The sequence below is a fragment of the Myripristis murdjan genome, chromosome 22, assembly GCF_902150065.1.
Source record: "Myripristis murdjan chromosome 22, fMyrMur1.1, whole genome shotgun sequence".
In the NCBI taxonomy this organism is placed as follows: Eukaryota; Metazoa; Chordata; class Actinopteri; order Holocentriformes; family Holocentridae; genus Myripristis; species Myripristis murdjan.
Window position 1 is genome coordinate 6,893,818 of NC_044001.1, and position 18,981 is coordinate 6,912,798.

At 40.1% G+C, this 18,981-nt stretch overlaps 1 protein-coding gene across 1 annotated transcript; it reads right to left on the reverse strand.

Moving 5' to 3' along the window:
- Positions 1–336: 336 nt before the first annotated feature.
- Positions 337–18,255, reverse strand: ganc (glucosidase, alpha; neutral C). Its single transcript, XM_030044342.1, has 25 exons — positions 18,093–18,255; positions 17,852–17,914; positions 17,003–17,105; positions 15,494–15,621; positions 14,486–14,662; positions 14,366–14,387; positions 14,199–14,265; positions 13,479–13,575; positions 12,621–12,804; positions 9,973–10,117; positions 9,164–9,399; positions 8,310–8,436; positions 7,951–8,030; positions 7,142–7,285; positions 6,353–6,449; positions 6,151–6,252; positions 5,610–5,784; positions 4,904–4,972; positions 4,217–4,281; positions 4,058–4,134; positions 3,881–3,955; positions 3,454–3,567; positions 2,590–2,702; positions 1,922–2,025; positions 337–1,130 (listed from the first exon to the last, which is right to left on the reverse strand). Exons 1-25 carry the CDS (start codon positions 18,131–18,133, stop codon positions 1,021–1,023), a joined length of 2,715 nt encoding a protein of 904 aa, XP_029900202.1. The 5' UTR covers positions 18,134–18,255; the 3' UTR covers positions 337–1,020.
- Positions 18,256–18,981: the final 726 nt, after the last annotated feature.

Consider the following 18,981-nt stretch of genomic DNA (forward strand, 5'->3'; position numbering starts at 1 on the left):
TTTCTCGATCATGATGCTCCCATCTCGGAGGACAACATGTGGTTTTCTCCTCAGCGCTTCTTTGCCACACACTGTTACTCTAAGGAAAGAGATATTTGTTACATCTACTGTCAGGGTATTGTGGCTCTGAGCAGCTCATGGCTCGTTAAGTGTAATATTGTGGGAGTTTTTCGACAATTTCTTATTCTACTCACCGTTTGTCAGCTTGGATAAGAGCATCAGCTGAATGTCTGAATCTAAAAATGCTAAGTTAAACCTCCGGTCTCGACAGAGGCCAGGTCACAGCAACGCATTTTGTGAACACGCCAACACCTTGAGAGAATACCAGATAACGTGCAGAAAGCATGTGGCACAGTGAGCTGCCTTGAAAGCTGCACATCACTGCCCCCTTTATTCATCCAACACAAACATTACAAACACCCACACCTTCATTACACAGAGACTTGATATTAGCTGCACAAACACTCAATGCTGATATTTGGCTGTAATACCCGTGAGTAAAAATTTTTTCTTGATCATTTTGCACTTTCACTACAACAAAAACAGTTAAATCTTCCACAAATAAAATCTGCTTCTTTTGCTCTGTCAGTACTTCCAGTAATCAATTTCAATAGCAGTCAGTTAACACAGATTTCAATGCACCTTAATAAAACCATCCAGTCATTAATAAAGCAATGGTTAATGGAGGGACGTTAATCTTTGGTTTCTCCTTCAAAGGCTCAAACAGCGACTCTGAAGTGCATTAGAAGTAAAATATCAAGCATAAAATAATACATGTATGTGGAGTGGTACATGTAGTCTGCTCAAGCATTGCCCTTTTGCATTGTATAGCATTTGTTTCTTCATTCCATGTGTAGCTGTGTGTGCTGTATCTGCTCCTACGTCAGCCAAGCCAAAGTTCACACACACACACACACACACACACACACACACACACACACACACACACACACACACACACACACGCCTGCCTATTGTAGCTGTCAATTAAAATCAATCCAGTGAGTGACATAATTACTCCTAACATATCTCAATCTCCCAGTCCATCGTCACTCTGAGGTTCAGGTTTATCACTGTCAACATGTGATGAGCCTCCGTGTACTGAAAGGCAGGAGAGGCGTCCTTAGTACCTGGTAACAGAAAGAAACACATAAAAACTTTGGAGATTATGTTTTTATTGAAGCAAAAATCCATTCCACCCTCAGATACTCTCACACTGTCACCATCAATAATATGTGAGGTTCTTACTGAGACATTGGTCATTTATTTTTGTGGTGTTTCCGCTTTTATGTGAACTGTTTTGCCCGTTTCTACTTCAGCTGGTAATTTCCTACGTTTCCCAGAATGCAGCAGTGTCCCCCACTGCGACTGAAACGGCTTGTGGCTGCATTGCATTCTGGTCTATTGAGGCTACTGTCTGAGGGGAAACAGGTCTCTCTGCCTCTTCTGCGTCCCTTAGCGACTGCTGAATGTTTGTGTAAAATAGCAACTCCTGAAAAAAAAAAAGCCTTTGCTTGTCGATACTTAGGGAGTGAAAAATATTTTCTGACATCACTCTGCATTGTAGTTGCAGTGGAAATATCTTGCCATGATGTTGTGTCATTTACATTTGGCAGGTCATCCTCGGGAATAAGAACAACACAACACAAAACAATGAAATAGGCCCAAAAATACAATCTTGATTGCTAATACCTGTTTTTGTTAAGTGTTTTAGGGTGGAATTTTCCTTTAAATATCCTTTCCAGCTGTAGCTTCACAGTGTTTTGTGTTGACTGGTGTGATATCTTCTGTAATACTCTTATTATGACAGATGTGGGTTACATGGGCTGTTGAGCTTGTGAATGTGGGTTGGTGCATGACAGGTTTTTATCTTTTTGAATATCGGTTCTTACATGCCTGACATACATACTGAGCTCCTCACCTGAAACACGCACAGTCACAGTGGACGGTTTGCTCTTCACACCCAGGATGGTGACTGACTGTATGACGCCGTCACATTCAAAGTCCCCCTCCTCGCTGGCGTTACTGAGAAAAGCAAAAAAATTTAAAATGAGCCATGAATCAGAGGGAAGTGTGAAATAATGTGAGATATACCTGTTTCAAATATGAATATTATGTATTGATTTGCATGGCTGACACTGGCATACCTGAAAAAAAAAATTCTTTTCATTTTTTTAAGATTATTTTTTGGCATTTTAGCTTCATTCGATAGTGACAACAGGGAGACAGGAAAGGCAGGAGAGTGGGGATGACATATGGCAAAAGGCTCATCGTGGGATCAAACCTGGGCCACTGAGGTAATGACGTGTGTGCTCCTTCTCATTTTTTGACTTTTAACACGCACATTCAACTGCTCTTCAAAAGCCAAAACGTCTCCACTCTCACATCAGAAGTGTCTGTGATGCGTTCATGACGGAGACGCGGAGTGTTTCTTTTCCCTTTTTAGGTAAACAGACGGATCCATGGAAGAATCTCGGCCAGAAGTGATCATTTACCTTCAGATCTCTCACCATCCTCAACCTGTTAAACTACTTTCACACGTAGAGTCTAAAACGGTGTCCTTCTCCGGGAGGTGTGACTGTGACTCACCGGCTGAGCAGACGGCCTGACAGCATGCTGAACCTGCGCAGACAGAAGGCCTTTCTGTCTCGGTAGCTGAAGGAGTGGCCGTCGTCCAGGTACAGCTCACCAGCAGCACCGCCCTGCAGGGGCAAAGGGAGGCAATCAGGATTTTGCTAATTAAAAGACACAACTGCCACAGGTCTGACGAAAGAAGGTCTGTGATGTAGTACAAAGCATTCTTACTTTTTTGAGATAGTACAAAGCAACTTGGGATCATCCGAAAAGTTATTCTACTAAATATAGAACTCACATGACCCATATTTATTAGTGTATTAACAGGTTTGCATGCTTTATTTGATTTAGTGGCAAATTGGCATCCTCTGAAAAACCACCACCTTGTTTTAAATAAATGTTGAACTCACTGACACTGCATCATGTGGAAGACATTAGCGGGTTTAACTAGCATTTGTTAGTGTTACAGTGCATGCTGGTGCTAATTAAGACACAAATACCACAAGTCTCAAGATGGAAGTTCCAAAAAGAGTATCTGACATTTTTCCCCAATTTACTGGGTGATAACATTTTTTTTTTTAAAGCAATTTTACTGCATCACTAAGTTTTGTTACTTTACTACAGTGCATGCTAATGGTTTATAGCACTGTGTGTGTTTAGTGAGCAATACAAACTACCTTGTCATCATTTGTCATGTCAAAAACTCCATGCTGTTTAAAATACTGACATCAGAGAGGAGAAACTGCATCACACACAGATTTCTAGGAAGTTTATCATTGTATGAGCAATAACAGACCTTAACAGACCTGGTGTTTTTAAATGTTTTTCTAAGGCCTGGTATGCCAACATAAGCCTGCCTCGCAGGCCTCCAGAGCTTACATCAGAGTTTAGTGCCACAGTGATTGAGAGAGGGAGCTGCTGGAGTTCGGCTGTGCAGGAGGCACTTCCTGTTGCCCTGGGGACCACCGAGCCCCCCCGCTGGAAGACAGGAACCTGAGCAGAGCAAACACCAGGAGGACTGACTGAAATTCACTCTGCGATGGTAGTTTTATGTGATACAATTTCCACTTGAACCACCACAAACAAAAAAAATAACAGAAACTTTGCACAAAAAAGTTGGAAAAACAACATAATTCAGCACAGCCTGGCTTGTCTGTGTGCTTCCCCCTGTGGTTTTGATTTTGAAAATAGTTTAAGTATCTTCACTACAAAAATTCTCTTTGCATAAAAATTTGCAATAATTTACCAATCTTGATACCGATTAACCAACTCCACCTCTACTTTGTAAATGAGGGTCAACACTAACTGTGTCCAAGGTGACTGGAAGAGTCAGAGTCTTGCCTCCTTTGTACGTCTCTGCAGAGTGGACGTCATACCAAATCTAAAACAAACACAACAAGCCTTAATATAACACTATATGACATATGTGGGCACATCAAAATTAGTCAAGCAGTCGCTAAGGGATTCTGTGTAGAGGATTTACCTCACTTGTTCCAGGAAGTACAACTGTGACTTCCTGAGCTCCCGGCTCAGTTACAGGACAGGCCAGCAACGCCCCTCCTGCGTTAGATAAAGGACAGTTAAGAGCAATAATGACACTGACAATTGCATAATTATGTAGAAACTAAAGTGTATTTATTACCAATCATATACTGGTTGTCCACAGTAAAGGTGCTCTGTTCTCTGGGGAACTCCACCCACAGGGGTCTAAAAGAGTAAACAATAATTGTATTTGAATAGCCTTTTCTTAACAAAGATACAAACTTGCAAAATATCTATCCATCTATTTATCTATCTATTCAATTTCAATTCAAAAGCTTTATTGGAATGAAAGTTACAAGAACAATTTTGCCAAAGCATCAAAGTACAATTTGCTCAAATATTTGGACACAATGACAATAAAACATTAAACAACAATTTAAAGATTAATATTTGTTAATTAAATGCATACACAGTATATCCTATGAGTGAGTGTGTGTAGGTCATTCACTGTCCCACAGGTTGTGGCATGTTGATATATACTGAGCAGCAAGATATACCCTGTCTCCTTCTCCTATTAGTATTAGTAATTTTGAGCGTTCATCTGAAAGTTGAACTTGTTAAAGTAAATGTTCCTTATTTCATTGAATTTTTCACAGTTAAGGAGGAAGTGCATCTCTGTCTCAACCTCTTATTGGTTGCCATAATTTTCTATTTATCTATCTATCTAATCTAACAAGTCAGGTCGATTTACAAGCAAATTCCCATCAAGATCTCATGTTAGTTGAGTTGAGTTGAGTTGAGTTTCCGTAGCTGCAGTACCGCCCCTACAACAGCAGAGGGCACTTACCTGAGAGGAGGCAGACCAGAGGTGTGAGCCTGGTGAAACAGAGTGTACCAGTAAGGCAGCAAGCAGTACCTGCATACAGGGGAGACAAGACCGGTCACTTTGGATCCCTGCGTGGAGTTGGAGACAAAATGGCCTGATTTGTATTCACAGCTCCATAATTAGATACTCTGGTAAACAATTTTTGCAACAAGGAACATTAAATTTGATAATCTTATCAAATCCAAATTCAGATCAGGAATAAGTTCATATTTGTCTTCTACTTTATTGTGCGTGCTCACTCCCTAACATGAGCTGCAGTTATGAGCTAAATGAGTCTTCATCGGGCCTTGGTGGTTTGATTAGATCCAGCAAATCCAATAAAAGGGAAGAAAAACAACTGCTGTTTTCAATTGTGCATGGGGATTATTTTTATTTTTGCTTATTTATTTTGCAGGATGGAAAATTAAGCCCAGCTACCAGCTAAATCTTAATAAATAAGTCTGAGCTGTCTTTGGCTGGTGGCCATCATACTGAAGTTCTTTCTAAACCAGTCTGGCTTGTAAATATGCAACAGTGGTTATTTTACTTTGGAAACCACCAAAACACTGGCTGGTGGAACAAAATAAATCACTTTTTTATGCCCTGATAATTTGTGCAGCCATGTCGGACAACAGCTCCCTCGATGCCTGCCTCATGGTTAAGCCTCATTATAAATCTGAAGCCGTACCTCTGTTGGATTACAGCGCGGATCGCAGCGGTGACCTCGTCCCCGAACAACCAGGGCTCCCGGCGCTTCGTCTCGATGGCGGAGTGGCCTCGGAAAAACGGCTGCAGGGAGCCGGCCTGGTACCAGCGCACCAACAACTCCGGCTCTGGATCCTGAACAAACCCGCCGACATCCGCTGAAACGGAGAGAGGGCGGACAGAGAGGGGGAGGCGTGATTTGAAGAATGGATCCAACTGTTAAGAAATGCACAATGCTTATTAACTGTAGCGTTAAGAGAAAAAACATTGGAAAGCCATAAATTACTCTGTCTCAAACCAATTCTGTTCTCAAATGAAAACATATACTTAACTTATTGAGTGTGGGAGGATTTCATCATTAATATGTCTCAGCAAATTAGCCAAATAAAGTGAGTGAATAAAGTGAATCAGGTGATAAAAATGTAAAGTTTGATTTTTTTTTTATTCAGAAATTTTGCATTAGGGTTCATTTCTTTACTCACTTCCTGTGTATTCTACCTCTGAAACCTGTGCATTGTCCTTACCTCCACAAAACGCTATGCCAGCCACGCTCAGAGACAAAACCATCGGGATGGAGATCTTCAAGTACTCCCAGGTGGCGACGTTGTCACCCGTCCATACCGCTCCTGCAACAAAAGGCGTAGTCAAGTAGAAATCTACAAAATATGTTACAGTGGAAGTTATGGGAGGTTTGACAGGTACATTTCTTTAAAAAAATGAATTTACCAAATCTCTGTGACCCGGCGAAGAAGGAGCGCGACAGGACAAAAGGTCTCTCTGAGCCGCCTGAGCGGGTTATCAGTCCCTCCACTGTGGCCATGTGCTGCAGTCAACAGAAGCAACTCGAACTCAGAGGTTTGTGTAGCCACACTTAATGACAACTAGAGCCGGACCGACACTAAATTTCTGGGACCGGTACTAATGTCAATATTTGAGAGTACAAACTTTACAGTTGAAAAATAAACTTCCTAACTTGTTAACACAATCTGCAGCACCATCTGCTCAGCTGTGATTCGCCCATCTGCCGACTCACTGCTGTACAAAGGATTGTAGACAGTGTTATAAAATAGTTTGTCCAGCAGACTCCATTGTTTTAAGTGACCTCAAAGTATTTTTTTTGCTGTAAAATGTACTGGCTTCTTTTTTTTTTTTTTTGCATATCAGCCAAAAATCTACTAATAGTCTGTAATTTTGTCATATTCTGGATCACTACGATGCCATCCTCATTGAATTTTGAATACCTATACACCAGCAATATGTGTCTGAATATCGATCTGAACAAAACTGTAGAAAATTACAAATTATTTCACTCAACAACTTTGTAAATCCATACAATCTGGAATTAAATTGAATTATCCTCACATTAATTCTGCATATGGGATTTTTCAGCATGAAAATAGTCAAAATGATAAACTGATAATATTGACTTCTTCAATCCAGAGACAAGAGCCTTATAAAATCTATATCGATTGAGTCTGAGAGAAACTGTCTTAGCTGTCCACTGAATCCTCTCACCTGGTAAAAGCCATACAGGTTGTGCAATTCGCGGTGCTCCCAGCCCCCATAATGCACTGCGTCCTTTGGCATGGTCTGCTCTGGCCCGCCAAACACAGACGGCTCGTTCATATCATTCCACACAAATAAGGACGGAGTTGAGCCCTGAAGCACAAATAAATAAACACTTCAACCATGACGGCTCCACTCTGCTGAGAGTTTCTGACTAAAAATACCCAGTAAAATTTGTTTTGGGGGTAGTGGGTGGTGAATCGTGCTGAGCAACAGCAAATTAGTAAACTGAAAGTAGGAATTTGTTCCAAAAATATAGATATCTAGTATTTTGAAAGGATGATTGCCCACTCTGACAAAATGACTGCTGGAATGAAGGTAAAACCCACTAAGAAAGACTGCTCTACTATTCAGAACCTTAAGACTGACTTATGAAAGTTTTTTTTTTTTCCTCAAATTGGAAATACAGCATTTTGGATTGAAGCCCTTCAAACATTTAAGTGGTAGAATATTAGTGCCAATTTAACTTAAAAAGGAGGATGTTGTTTTGTTGGGTTTGGGTTTATGAAAGCATTGATGGACGTTGCTTAAAAATGTTCCAAGGCACAATCAGGGCAATAAATTTACAAGTCTTTCATTCACAGCAACTTAACAAGAACGTAAACAGTGCAAACAACTCCAGTGTGTTCCGGTCGTCCTGTGGCCTTCATCCGAAATGAGTCCAGCTCTTTGTTTGTTTGAATAAAATGAAAGTTTATTGATTCCTGTCAGGAAACGCAGCCGCACAAATTGATGCCTGGTTTATTTTTTACACATACCTTGTACTTATTCAGTGCGAAGTGCCTGGAGTACCACGCTCGAGTGGCTGGGCTGCTGTAATCAAGGTAACAGGACTCGCCTGTGAGGAAAGTTTATACTGTATGAGCTCTGGAGCTGGACAACAAGAGGAACATTAGAAATCATCAGCGTCTATCTGGAAGAATCCATTCTAAAATGGCAAAATTGAAAAAAAAAAAGTTAACTGATACTGACAAATGACCGCACAGTTATTAATCATTTGCAAGTAGAGCGCTAATAGCTTTAATTGTACTCAACAGGGAGTTTTATGTTAATGCCGGCAGACACTTTGTCAGAGCAGATGTCCCGCAGATGGAATTTAACTTTTTATTTCACCTACCAGGCCAACATGAGCCCTGATAGATCTGTCCGTCTCTGTCCTTGACAAAATGCCCTCCATCCCTCGCCTCACAGTAGAGCGACCAATCAGGATCAACCTTGATGTGGGGATCGCTGATAACCACCAGCTGAAACATGCAAACATATGGGCACTGAGTAACCTTGATTAGTAATGAACCATAATATTATGATGCACATCCAGCTGTATGTATAAAAAAGTATTTTCTTTCTGCACCAACTGTAATAAAAAACCTCACATAAAAACACCTTCAAATAAAATTAGTAATAATCCACTGGGGCATCCCGAGCTGAAAATGTCTCATGGTTTCACATTTAGCAAATGATTTATGCTATGGTATATTTTGCATTATGTTGGATTATGACATTTTATTGTATGTAATGTTGCACACTTGATCTTCCTCTTATTTTGCTCTTGCTGGCGCTGTATTTTGGATAAAAGTCCTCAGCAAACGGATTATGTTTTGTTGCGTTACAACATGTCTTATTATGTTGCTTTGTTTGCTGGTGTTGATGTTGCATGATTGATTTGATTTGTTTTGGTTTGATTTCACAGGCCCGCTGTGATTTGCACTAATTAAATGCTCCTTTCACACCGAGCCGGCCTGCAAAGCGTTCCTTCTCTGTGATCCTTTGCAAAATCTCTTCGTTTTTTTTTCCCTGTTTGGTTTTTGTTTTTCTTTAGTTATTTTTCTTGCCTGACATTCTGCTTCAGAAGTGTCATTAATGTGAATATTGAAGTCTGGGTGTTGGTTTTCTACATACTGTGGGAATATAAAAGTGATTACGTGATTAGGGCAACAGATGAACTCGAACTTGTTGCCCCCCACAACTGACCTTTCTTTTCTTTTGCTCTAGGTGGCGCTGCAGGCCAACAGGGTCTGGAAAGAGCGCAGGGTCCCAGGTGAAGTAACGCTTCCCATCTGTGTGTTCGATGTCCAGCCAGATGACGTCGTAGGGGATGTTGTGACGGTCGAAGCCGGCGTCCACAGCCCTCACATCAGCCTCGTCGTTGTAGTTCCAGCGGCACTGGTGGTACCCGAGGGAGAAGAGAGGCGGCAGCGCCTGATATCCTGGTGGAGAGAGAAGAGAGGCACTGGGTAGCAGATAATCCACAGGCATTTTGTCACCATCACAAGGAGGATAACAAACATGTAGGCCCAAACATGTGAGATGAAGAAAAACAAAAAAAAAAAAACTAGATTAAAATGACATGAATCCTTTCTCATTCAGACTTTTTCATATTAATTTCCTTCCGGGGTTAATTCTTTTGTTTTATAGTATTAATTTTTTTGTTTATTATTTATTATTATTTATTTTTACTATTTATATTTATTACTATTTATTATTTATTTTTCATGAATATTTAAAGGAGGTTTCTTGCAGGTATTCAGGAAGACAAATGTGACACTTTTTACAAGCTTTGTAATACTGCATGGAATCAAATTTAGTTCCAGTGTCAAAGCCAAAACAAACAGAGCAATGCAAAGAAACCTGTCACTAGACAGAGAGAAACACATTATTTATGGCCTTGAATTTTGATTTAAGACTTTTTAGGGACCGCCACAGCACTTCACTAAATAACTTTACCATTATTGTTTTTCTGTTTGTTTTATATGCCCACATAAAAGAGAGTGAGCACAGACCTGTTAGCTGAGCATACTGGGTGAAGAGCTGCTGTGGGTCAGGTCCAAGCAGAATCATACAGTCGATCACACCACTCTCTGACAGCCAGTGGACGTCTGTGTGAAGCTGGACCCGCCTCCTCTTCACTGGGGGGGTTTGGTCAGCCTGGCAGGGTGGGAAGAGAGAGACAGGACGGTGTTAAGACATGTCCTTCTTGTGTGTTTTATAGAATGTCTCATCCTGGAAACGAAGTGAGAGCAGCACTTGGACTATTTCATGACCCACCTCCACCCCGTCACCACCTCATCTGGTGATAGATAAATAGATAGATAGATAGACACTTTATTCATCCCGAAGGAAATTCACAGTTTTCAGCAGTATCCACAGAGTACAAGATTAAGTAAATCAAAAATAAAGAATAAGTAAATCAAAAATAAAGAATAAAAGATGACCCTCGAGATCTAAAGATCTAAGTACCAATGTGCAAAAAAAACAATGTGCAAAAAACCAATAAAACCAGTGTGCATCGATGTCTACAATGTGCATAGATGAGGGCAATGTGCAAATTTACAGTATAAACAGATGATAAATAAATAAATAGCACCCAGATGATAAATGATGCCTGGCTCTTCTCCAAGCAAACCCTCCAATCAGGAGTTTCCTCTCATGAAGGCATCCTGTCACTGAACTCTCTACTCCTCATCACCTCCACCAATGTCTAGGCTCCAAGAGGAAGCTCCTTCACATATCTAAGCACTTAATTCATTGGATCGCCTCCCATGTCAATCTACTTCCTTCCATGATCTAAGCACCAAAGACTATTTAATCCTGTTTACAATAAATTTTGAGTCCCCATGAAATGATCTCACATTACCTCTACTTCCTGTAAAACAGAGTATCTTAAATGGTGACATCACATTGCAATAACCCTCACAAATCTTCATATCCTCTCATCCACTTATCCTGTCAAATAAAATTGTGTTTCTCTCCCAAACTGAGATCCTGTTGGTGTGCACTTGATCCAGCCCTGCCTGCCCGAATGACCAGTTTCAACGGGAATGGGGTCTTTAATCTACTTCAAATTACTCATTCTCTTTCATTCCTATAAATCTCTACTGATTGACCTGGCTTTGCAGATTATGCATCCGCCTTGCTGTCTGTTCCCTCTTTTGTCCAAATTGTTCAACATTCGATGATAAACTTTAAGCTTTGCATAAGCTAAAAGTGGACAGCACTCTTGCATACCAAACATCATTTGTACTCTTTGTTGCTATGACAACACTTATGTAGATGCTATAAATGGCGTGTAGGTCAAACGGTAAAGTACATGTTGCTGTTTTAGTATTGTTGAGTATATCAGTGAGGACGGGGAACTTTTAAAAAATGTCTGAGTGAGAACAGAAAGCAAAACACACACACACACACACACACACACACACACACACACACACACACACACACGCGCACACACATACACTACTCACAAAAAGTTAGGGATATTCGGCTTTCGGGTGAAATTTCAGGATGAACCTAAAATGCATTATAACCTTTACAGGTGAACTTAATGTGACCTTCTGTAAACTTTTGAATGCACATGTCCAACTGTTCAATGTCTCAGTACTTTTTGCACAAGTTGCTGTTCTCTAACAAGGAGTTTAACGGCAAAATTCACATCATGTGTTTGATGCTCCAGCTCATCGAGGTCGTATCATTAGGGAATGGCTGCTGGAGACTGGGGTCCCTCAAATGGAGTGGCCTGCACTTTCTCCAGACCTGAATCCCATAGAAAACCTATGGGATCAGCTGAGTCGCCGTGTAGAGGCTCGGAGCTCTGTACCCCAGAACCTCAATGTCCTGAGGGCCGCCCTTCAAGAAGAGTGGGATGCCGTGCCTCAGCAGACAATAAGTCGACTTGTGAACAGCATGAGACGTCGTTGTCAAGCTGTAATTGATGCTCAAGGGCACATGACAAGTTATTGACACTGACATTTTTTGTTGTGGTATATCCACCACTGTTGTTGGCTTTTGTTTCAAGAAATTGTTTGAGATGAGAAAATCACCAGTGTATGCTTCTACTTAAATGCCCTACTTTCATGATATAATATCACTGTAGCGTGAACTTTTTATATTTTCCATAAATTTCACCCAAAAGCCAAATATCCCTAACTTTTTGTGAGTAGTGTATATACATGCTTTACATTCTGTTTTAAGATATAGCCAGTGTACTGTGGACACAATCGTACATGTGGCCTTAATCTGGAGAACTCGGGCTGGGATGTCAGAGAAATTCTCCAAAACAATACCAATACCTGGACTTTGATATCGGGTCCTGAATGATACTTTTTGACACCAATTTATAAAATGTTGTTATAAAATCAATTTGTTAGGGTGTAACGTGAGGTTTTTCCTGCATGCCTCTACAAAATGTAACATTAGACAACCAATCAGCAGCATTCTGCATGCTTACTGGCTCACTGATGCTGATTAAATTTACTTCCTAGGTATTGAAATCGCCATGACATTTTTTGATTCTCAATAGCACTGAAGCAATTCAGTCAGTGTCATAAAAGTATCGAAGTTCAGTACCCAGCCCTACTCCTTGCACTGTGTGTTTCGGTGTCCTGAAAGGTGCCAGGAGGCATGACAGCGACTCTACAGCAAAGTTTACCTGCGGGTCACTGCTGCTGTAGTGAACGTTCACAAAGGTCTCTGAAGCGTTCAGCCAGAACACACCCACAGTCCTGTCGGGCTTGTGGGCCACCAACAGCGGCACTGACCCATACAGGCCGAGGCGGCTGTACAAGGCGTAGGCAAACACATCCAGGTTGTACAGCCGATACGGCGCTCCTTCGCTGGGAAGTGAAATAAATCAAACATGGTAAACAACTGCCTCTGAAACAGATACAAGAGTCAAACTTCATGTTGCTTCACAAGAAATGCATGTTAAAAAAAAATACAGTACCAACACTGTAATATGGCTTTATCTTGTTATGTGACAGGATTCAAATTTAAATCAGCTTTCTTCTCTGCTACGTGTGTTTAAATGCTGACAGCGGGTATGGAAAATAGATTACTACTGAAGTTTTTGAAGGTGTAGTGGATTTAATTTGACTCTACATTTGTTATATCGGGTCTTTGTAGTAAAGTTCCACGATTTTCCAAGACTTTGCATAATTAAGCAAGATCACTTTCAGGACCTAAAAATTCTTATTCCTTTCCTGGATTAGGGTTAGGGTTAACCATCATGCACCACCATGATGCAATTAATCTATCAAACATCTAATAAAATACACTCTAGTTTGTGCATCAAATACAGTCTGGCTATTCCTGTAAAATGACCCATTTGTAAAACTCGCCAGATATTCCCCAAATTCCCCAGATTTCCTTTCTTTCTGTCTGAAGCACTGCAAAAAAACAAACTGCAATTCCATGATAGGGAAATTCCATCTCCAGCAGAACCCTAACATGCATGCTCTAAATAGATTTTGTACATTAACATTAATAATAGATGCATGTTGTCCCATACCTGGTGTCCCTGAGCTGCAGGCTGTCAGCGTGCTCCGGCAGACCATAAACATGGCTGAACCCATGGAGACGGAGGTCTGCCCCAATGCTGGTGGGACCTGCCGAGGCACAAGCAATTTTCCATGTGTATTTTTTATTATGACAATATTACTGTTACATTATTTTTTGTGTTATTACATTTCTGCTGAGCGGGCATTAACAGAGCCAACGGTGCAACTCACCTTACTATTAGTCTTACTGCTGACTGTTTGGTTTGCTCCTTTGCAAACTTTATTCTGCAACTTTGTTCAGAAAGTGCTATGAACATATGGCTATTATTATATTTAGAGTGGAAAATTAATTTGCATACCTCAATATTAGTCTTTTTAATGGGTGTGTAGGTGTAGAATGAAGTAGTCCATAAAAATTATAAGGATGCCTTCTCTCGGACAGTTTAAGTCTACCAAGGTGTAATGAGGTGCTTGCAGATTGGAGTTTTAGCTACTGAAACGTTTGAGGCAGAGCTGCTGTGGAGGCAAAAACAACCTCATTAATCTCAAAAGGGGAAGCCAAGGAAGCAGAGCTTTTCAGAGTGAGAATCAACTGGAAAACCTGAACAGAAAAGTGAAAATTGTGGAAAAAATCTAAATAAAAAATGCAAATGGAAATTGACTGCATTTCACTTGATCTTAGAGGGTCAGCAGGCCTTGACTTTTAAAAATCTTTAACAACAGACACAAACCATTAGCTTTGATATCCACAAACTGTTGGAAGGTCTCTTTCCATAAACCTGCGTCATCGTCTTGAGGCTGTAAACAGTCAGTAGAAGAAAGGATAAAAGGATATAGATGTTTATAGGAGTTAAGCGTCAAGGTAGAGTAATGTTATGCTGCAGTGCTATTTTCTTACCTTACTGCCATTGGATGCAGCTCTGAGAGGATAAACAGACACAAAAACAAGCGATTTACATCTTTTTTCACAAAGCATCAGTCTTTTACTCAGGTCTTGGCGATTGCCTGAGATTCTCACCTGGACGGATCCTGCAGCGCCTCAAACCACAGCTTGCCTTTGGAGTTGAAAGTGACGACCACTTCGTCTCCGCTCAGGATCTCCAGTCGGAAAGGAAGATGCCACACGCACACCCGGTGACGCCCTGAGGACCAAGTGAGGGTGACAGAGTCCTTAGTCTGTCTCTCCACTCTCAACCTGCCAGATGGTGATAATGATAAAAGGTCTACCACTTGTCCAACCACTGCAGCGATCACACAAACTGGGAGTTTGTTCAAAAATAATATCATTGCCATTTACTTTTCATCTTTAAAGGTGGACTGAGCTTATTCCTACAGCAGTCATTCTGAATTTAAGTCACTTCCAGGGTGAGAAACTCTACCTGAAAGACTGTCATACATGCATAAATGGGGATTTGTGATAGAACTTATGAATTTAACAGGGAATTTTACTAAGCTATTAGTGAGTCACCTAGGTTAAATTCCAGAGGCTACACTGGGTCAAATCTATTACATTCAAATATGAACATGCAGTAAATCCACCCTAAGTTTTGACATCCATTGGTTTCTAATACATTTTTCAGTGGGGAGTCTAAATGATAAATGCCTGCAACGTGCAACTTCCGCCTCAAAGTTGAAATGACTGCTGTAGGAATATAACCTAATAAAAATTTAAAATATGAGTGTGTGTGATCCAGACATCTTTATTTAGCAGCAGGCCCTCTAATTTCGCACATGCATCGTATGCCGAAGTGTGATATCACTGAATAATCTTTTTGAAATATGTCTCTGTTTGCACTGACTAGACTGAGAGCCACCATTACCAGATATGCTCCCACACACAGCCCACAATAATTAGAGTTTCATTGATTTTTGAGGCCATTTCAGAGGCTTTTGCGCCCTGCCAAGAAAACATTTTGTTGAAAAACACAGCAGAAATGAGCTTTTAGTGTAACAAGGACAAAGTCTCCGCAGCAACTCATGAGTGTAATTTGACACAATGGAGACGAGACGGTGATGCAGCTCTTACTGTTCACACTGTGGTTCTCCGGTTATCACATCTGGAACTCGGTAACGTGCCTTAAAGGGCTGGAGTTCATCTATTAATATCCTCACAGTCCCGCTCCTGCAGGGCGCCACAGAGAGCAGCAGTCTCCTCTAGGGAAAATAACTTTGTGTTAGACAAAGTTGCAGTACTTTAGATGTACTTTAGAATATAATGGGATCGTAAGAAGATCATAAGAAGCCTATATAATTTATAATAAATGTGTAGTTCTTCCACACCGCTGAAAAGCACATGTAGGAGTGTATTTCTTTATTTTTGAGATACTGGAAGCAGAATTTGTTTGCATTTAGGAAGAATTTATCCTCTGAGATAGCTACAGTGGCGCCTGAGTGTTTGTGAGCCCCAGAGGATTTTGTCGACTTCTGCATAAATATGACCTAAAACGTGATTAGATTTCCACACAAGTCCTAAAATTAGATAAAAGGCACCTGAATTCAACAAATGACAGCTCTTTCAGGATTGAACAATCTCCTCTTGGCGTGATCTTTGCAGGATGCCCACAATTCAGTCCTGAATTTCCTCCATTTGTAGACAGTGTGTCTTTATTGTGGACAGATGAACAGCCCGGTCTTTAGAAAGCCTTTTGTAGCCTCTGTGTGCTGGCAGGATTTACACCAGGACTAATGTTTATTTTTTATCTCTCTCTCTCTCTCTCTCTCTCCCTCTCTTCCTGCAGCCAACACCATGAAAACTACAATAAAGAAAAACACAAATGGTCTAAGTATGCATCTTTCAAACTAGTGTCTGATGTTAGCACAACAAAAATGTGATGAAATTAATTAGAATTACTGAAACCATATCACATTGTCCAAGTAAAGGCACATTAACAAATATTATATGAATAAATGCATTATAAGGTTACTGTGGGGCTAAATGAGAATGATGAATAATTAAACTGTGGTCATGTGACCTGCCACTCTTTAAATTTGGATAACCTTAATTTTTCCACTTGCCATTAATTTACCTTAGTGTATTTTAGATATTTCTCATCTTTTTAATCTCTTATCTATTACATTTTTAATCATTTTAATGGCTTAACGAGCTCAAATAACGATGCATTTATGACAGAAACATATGAAATAAACATCTTTATGAAACGTGTCTCATAGACAGTTACAACCTTAATTGACTGACTCCATTAGTGTTTGGAGAAGAAATTAGCACAGAGGTTCACATATGTAAGATTGGATAAGTTTCCTCGATAATTAAATGAATAAGTTAATGTTTTTTGTGCCATTTGTTTAATTTGGTTCCCTTTATCTAGTTTTAGGATTTAGAGGCACCAATGGACACCCCTGGATACATTTTTTAAGCCCCATGGACTTGCATTAACACTGCCAAGAAATATATAGTTTTAAGTTACATTTCTATCAAAAGATGAAAGCGGAAAGATATTTGTTGGACTGGAGGAACTCTGAAATCATGGAGAAGGTGTGAGACGACAGGGAGGAAGACGAGCTTGATTTAACACACCTGTGTGTCAGGCTCCAACAACTCAAACAGCGCCCGCCTCTCCGTGAGCACCAGGGTGTCCAACAGGGCTCGGTATCGCAAATCAGGACCCTGCATCTGACGCCTCAAAAGTGACATCAATATTTCATGTCAGTATTCTCATTACAGTGATAAGTGGCTTTGCTCTTGAAAAAAAAAAAAAAAAAAAAAAAAAAAACACACACACATACACACACACATCAAACCTTACAAATAGGGGTGTAAAAGTGAACCGTAACCTTTTAATGTACACTAGGACCTCCGGGAGTGGGATTGTTCATTATACTTTGAACTGGGAGGTGAAAAGTGCAGTATTACACACACACCCACTGTGTGAGGGCCATGCAACCACACACACAGCTGGTGAATTAATCAGTACACTGAAAGTACTATGTTTGTGTTAAATAGTTTAATTAGACTTTTGCCTTTGAAAGGATATGTTTTTTTCATATTGTTATCCAAAATTGAACTCTGAAATGAATGAAAAGATTTTTTTTTTTTTTTCAAATAAAGAGAACAATGGAAATGGCAATTTTTTCCTCCCAAATGTATAAAACAAACCGGATTGGAACTGAAACCGTGACCCAAAAACCGCCACCCCTGCAAATAAACTACATCACACCCAAATAACCACAAGCCAATGCATAAATTAGTGAAAAAATGAATTTGAATATAAATTTTTATGTAATTTCTGCTGGAGCTAACGGAACGGCAGTGGCAGGGTCGCAAGTTCAAACCCTCCGCACGGTGACACTGTCTGTGGGATATTTTAGATATTTGTGTTTATGCAGAACATGGATCAAACTGATAGTGCAGGCTGAACACACACACCTGTAGAAAGCCACCTGGTCATGCTTCTTGAACTTGTCTTTGCCCGCGTCGTCAGGGACAACACTGTGGGACAAGCAGACGGACGTTAGCAGGTAAATATTAATAATAAAACCAGCTGGGAGCACACACACAGGCTAGAAGTGGACAGGCTATGTGTGCGGGGATTCAAATGAAATGCCAAAAGTCAACACAGGAAACGGTGTGTCGGTAGTTTTAGTCAAAAGTCAGACGGTGTTTGTACCTAACGACGGGCCGGCTCTCTCCCTCCATGCTGGCGGACATGAGACTCCCCGAATCCTCCTCCGCTGCCGCTGCTGCTACATTATGTCTCCATGTTTTAATAAAATCACCTTCACACACAGCAGGAAACCAAAACAGGAGAGATGGTGGAGGAAGTCGCCCTGTCAATCGCCACGAAAAGGAAACTAGACTTCCGGTGTCAATTTTCAAAATAAAACACCTACACGTTACAACTGGTTATTCTGATAATAATTGTTTAGTAGGTGTATGAAATGGCCAGATAAGTAAGAGAAACACAGTTTTAGTGATTAAAAAATGCCGGGGTCTGTTTTTAAGCTGTAAAAGTTTGTACTGACATTCAAGTTTGAGATTTTTTGAACAGAAACTGAATTAGAAAACCTGCTAGAGTGGGTGATAATTATAGTAATAATAGTCTCACATGTTAACTGGATACAGGCGTCGTCTTGTTGGTTAATTTTATGGTAATATTCTTGTCATTTCTTAAATATATATTATAATAATGATAAATATAGTTTTCTAGTATTTTTATTTATTTAATATCGGCTAATTTTCCAGTTCTTTTCTTTCTTTTTCTTTTTTCTTTCTTTCTTTCTTTCTTTCTTTCTTTCTTTCTTTCTTTCTGCAAGTATTCTGGTTAATTTGTTGGTATTTTTCCAATTTTTCCACAAATTTTCTGATCATCTTCTTTTATTTTCCCTCTTTTTTCTCTTATCTTTCTCTTTCTCTATTTTTTTTTTTTTTTTACTTATTTTTGCCCATATTTGCTTTCTGATTTGCTCATCTCTCTCCTTATTTATCTATCTATAGATAGATACATATAATTATTATCACATTTGATGCCTATAATGCTCAGGTTTTCTTTTTGTCAC